Here is a 3,397-nt window from a genome sequence, read left to right as displayed (position 1 = left end):
GAGAGAGAGAGAGAGAGTGGCTTCATAACAAGCCCCCCCCCCCACTCCTCCTCCCCCCCCCCACTCCTCCCGCCGCGCACCTCGCACGGTCCACCCTCGCCTGCTCGGCCCACGGCGCCTTCTCCTCGTCGCTCAGCGCCCGCCACCGCTCCCCGACAAGCTTGGCCAGCTCCTTTGCGTCCAAGTACAGGCCGCCGCCGCCGCCGCCGCCGCCGCCGCCGTCGACATCACCACCGTCGGCGCCTCCGTTGCCTGCGACACGCTCCGCCGGTACTTGGCGGAGTCCGGCTGGTGTCGACATCGCCACCGCCGCCGCCGCGCGGCTCTCGGCATGCGCTTGCTGCACCGCGGACTTGGTCGCGTGGAAGAAGAGGAAGTACGAGGTCTGCGGCGGCTTTGGCGCCCCCTGCAGACGCGCGGCGCCGCGTCACCGTCCCGAGAGGATGGCAGCCGCCCCGTTGGCTGAGTGTCTCGTCTTGTGGTTCTGTGTGTCGCTCCTGTGTGACCGTCACCGCCCGTCTCGCGTCCACCCATACCGCGCTGGTGTCCAGCCGTTGGTCGGACTGTGTTTCGCCTTCCCATCTATCTATCTAGAGGATGGCTCCGAGGCGGTTCCGAGGCGGTTCAGAGGCGGTTCAGAGGCGGCCCGAGAGAGAGGCGTCTCTGTGACAGTCTCGGCAGGGGCGACGTGACGGCGCCTCTTGCCGCTCTTGCCGCTTCCGCTTCTTCTGGCCGTGTTGCTTCTCGCGCGTCGCGTCGCTTCGCGGCCTCGGCTCGAACTGCGGCTCGCGCGGCCTCGCCGCCTCCCGCGCGTACGCCACGGCCGCCTGCAGGAGAGGGTCCGAGACGGGTCGGGGGGGGGGAGGCTCAGGGGAGGGCTCGCCGCGCGTGCGCCACGGGAGGCCTCGACGGCGGTGGCGAAGACGCCGAGGTGGGTGTGGCCCGACTTGCTCACGCCTGCGGGAGACGGCATGGACGTGTCGTGGACGTGTCGTGGACGTGTCGTGGGTGTGTCGTGGACGTGTCGTGGGCGTGTCGTGGACGTGTCGTGGACGTGTCGCGAGAGGAGTGCTGAGAGGCGGGCGAGGTGGCGCCCTCGCCCTCGTTCTGTGGAGCTGCAGCTGCTCTCTCGGCTCTCTCGGCTCTCTCTCGGCTCTCTCTCGGCTCTCTCTCGGCTCTCTCTCGGAGATCTCGTTCCGTGGAGCTGCAGCTGCGCGCTGAAGGGGCGAGAAGGCAGCGGCCTGCGGGGAGACGACAGCGGACATGTCGCGGGCGCGTCCCGCTGGAGAGCCGCGCGAGAGGGGCGGCAGAGGCGAGGGCGGTGGCGGGGTGGGCGGAGATGGTGAGGGCGGTGGAGATGGCGAGGGCGGTGGAGGGGGCGAGGGCGGTGGAGGGGGCGAGGGCGGTGGAGGGGGCGAGGGCGGTGGAGGGGGCGAGGGAGGCGGAGGGGGCGAGGGAGGCGGAGGGGGCGAGGGCGGTGGAGGGGGCGAGGGAGGCGGAGGAGTGGGCGGTGGTGGGCGAGGGAGGCGGGCAGGCCTGCCGCGGGCGACGATCAGGCGCACGCCGCGGTAGCCCGTCTCCGACTTTGAGCTCAGGTGCAGCCTCACCCCCTCCGCCTCCTCGAGCAGCGGCTTGGAGAGGAGGGCCCGTCGCGCCTAGCACGGTGTGTGTGTGTGTGTGTGTGTGTGTGTGTGTGTGTGTGTGGTGGTGGTGGGGGGGGGGGGGGGGAAACGGCCGCCAAAAGGCTGCGGCAAAAGCGGCGAGGGCGGTGGCGAGGGCGGAGGCGGCGAGGGCGGAGGCGGCGAGGGCGGAGGCGGCGAGGGCGGAGGCGGCGAGGGCGGAGGCGGCGAGGGCGGAGGCGGCGAGGGCGGAGGCGGCGATGACGCCTCCTCGTGCGCCGCCGCCGCCGCGTCAGCCTCCGCCTTGGTAGGCGAAGGAGCTGCCACTCGAGACACCTTGGGCTCGAGGAGGGCGCGCGCCTGTTCACCGCCGGAGGCGTGAAAGAGGCGCCGTTCACGGCCACGCTGACGGCTCGGTGGAGAGAGTGGCGCGCGTACGCCACCGCCGCCTCCGCCTTGGTGGCGAAGAGTCCGAGGTGGCGGTAGGTCTTGCCGCGCTCGCCTTCGCTCACCTGCGCCTTGAAGCCGCCGCGGCACGCGACAGCGGTCACGCCTTTGTAGCCCGTCTGCGAGCGCGCGCTGAGGTGCAGCCTGACGCCGCCCGCCTAATCTCGGGTGATCTCGGGTGATCTCGGGTCATCTGCCATCGAGGTGCAGCTGGCGCCGCCCGCCTCGGCCACCGCCGGCGCCGCGAGCTCGGCCAGAAAGCGGGAGTCGTTCGCCCCGAGGGAGGCGTCTCCATGCCCCGTCCCGCCAGAGGGGTGCCACCCAAGAAGCCCGTCAAGGCCACGGCTGCCCGCGGCGTGGCAGGAGTGGTCGCCGCCAGGGGCGCCTCCGTCGGCGATTGCGTCCGGCGAGCCCGCATCGCCCCCACTACCCCCGCCCACCGCCTTCTCGTCATCGTCCGACTCGCCACCGTGGGACGCGCCCACGCCCTGCGCCGCCGCTCGCACCGGCCGAGCGCCCCGCAGGGCGACGCTCGGCCGGGACGAGAGCGGCGTGTCGTCCTCCTCGCTGTCCACATCCTCCTCACTGTCGGCCTCGCCGCCGCCACCATTGCCGCCGCCGCAACCCGCGCCGCCCGACACCTCGCCCGCCGCAGCGGGTGAGCCGTCGGAGGCCACGCCGACGAACGCCGGACGGAGCCGGGCGCCGGCCTGCTGCGTCTGCTGCGGTGGCACAGCCGGACGAGCAGGGGTGATCTGCGAAGAGCGTGCCCACCGTTCGACGTGCCGGAGCCACGTGTTCATCTTCGAGGTGAGCGCCGGCTTGTCCGCCGCGGCGAGCGCGCCGCTGCCGGGAGGCATCTCCTCAAGCTGCCGCGCCGACTGGCGGCAGAGGTGCAGGTTGACGTTGCCTTCGGCGTCGCGGTACGGCAGCAGCCGCGCCTCGCGGAGGAGGAAGCGGGAGGCGGAGAGCCCGGGTATGTCGATTTCAGCGAGCGGAATGGCGCTGTAGGACGAGGAGGACATTCGAACTGGGAGCACTGCTCTGGGAAATGTAGTGGAGGGCACGATGGCCGGGGCCGGCACGATGGTATGATGTTAGCCAAAAGAAATAATGCCCGCGCGGTCCCTCGCGGCCGCGCGACGCCGCACCAATGCGCAATGGCGCGCTGTGCCTCGTCCGCGTGTGAGTGAGTATTTATTGATACGAAACCACGACGACACACACCAGTCGACTCGCATCGGTTCGTTGGAATGCGCGGGGAGCTCTTCGCACTCTCTAGGGGTTGGAGCGATGTCTCGCCCCACTAGTACCTCACTTTCGTACTCTCT

At 71.5% G+C, this 3,397-nt stretch overlaps 1 protein-coding gene across 1 annotated transcript in view; it reads right to left on the bottom strand.

Annotated features, from left to right (window-relative positions):
* Window positions 1-3,091, bottom strand: part of EMIHUDRAFT_107556 (hypothetical protein) — a gene marked incomplete at both ends in the record, with an annotated part of 4,931 nt that extends 1,840 nt beyond the window's left edge. Inside the window, 6 exons of the mRNA XM_005757261.1 lie at window positions 81-252; window positions 689-827; window positions 1,563-1,655; window positions 1,956-1,979; window positions 2,063-2,224; window positions 2,300-3,091. Of these exons, the coding sequence (XP_005757318.1) occupies window positions 81-252; window positions 689-827; window positions 1,563-1,655; window positions 1,956-1,979; window positions 2,063-2,224; window positions 2,300-3,091 (1,382 nt within the window). The remainder of the gene's footprint in view (window positions 1-80; window positions 253-688; window positions 828-1,562; window positions 1,656-1,955; window positions 1,980-2,062; window positions 2,225-2,299) is intronic.
* Window positions 3,092-3,397: the final 306 nt, after the last annotated feature.

The sequence above is a fragment of the Emiliania huxleyi genome, assembly GCF_000372725.1.
Source record: "Emiliania huxleyi CCMP1516 unplaced genomic scaffold EMIHUscaffold_92, whole genome shotgun sequence".
NCBI lineage: Eukaryota > Haptophyta > Isochrysidales > Noelaerhabdaceae > Emiliania > Emiliania huxleyi.
This window is presented reverse-complemented; position numbering and strand designations above follow the sequence as displayed.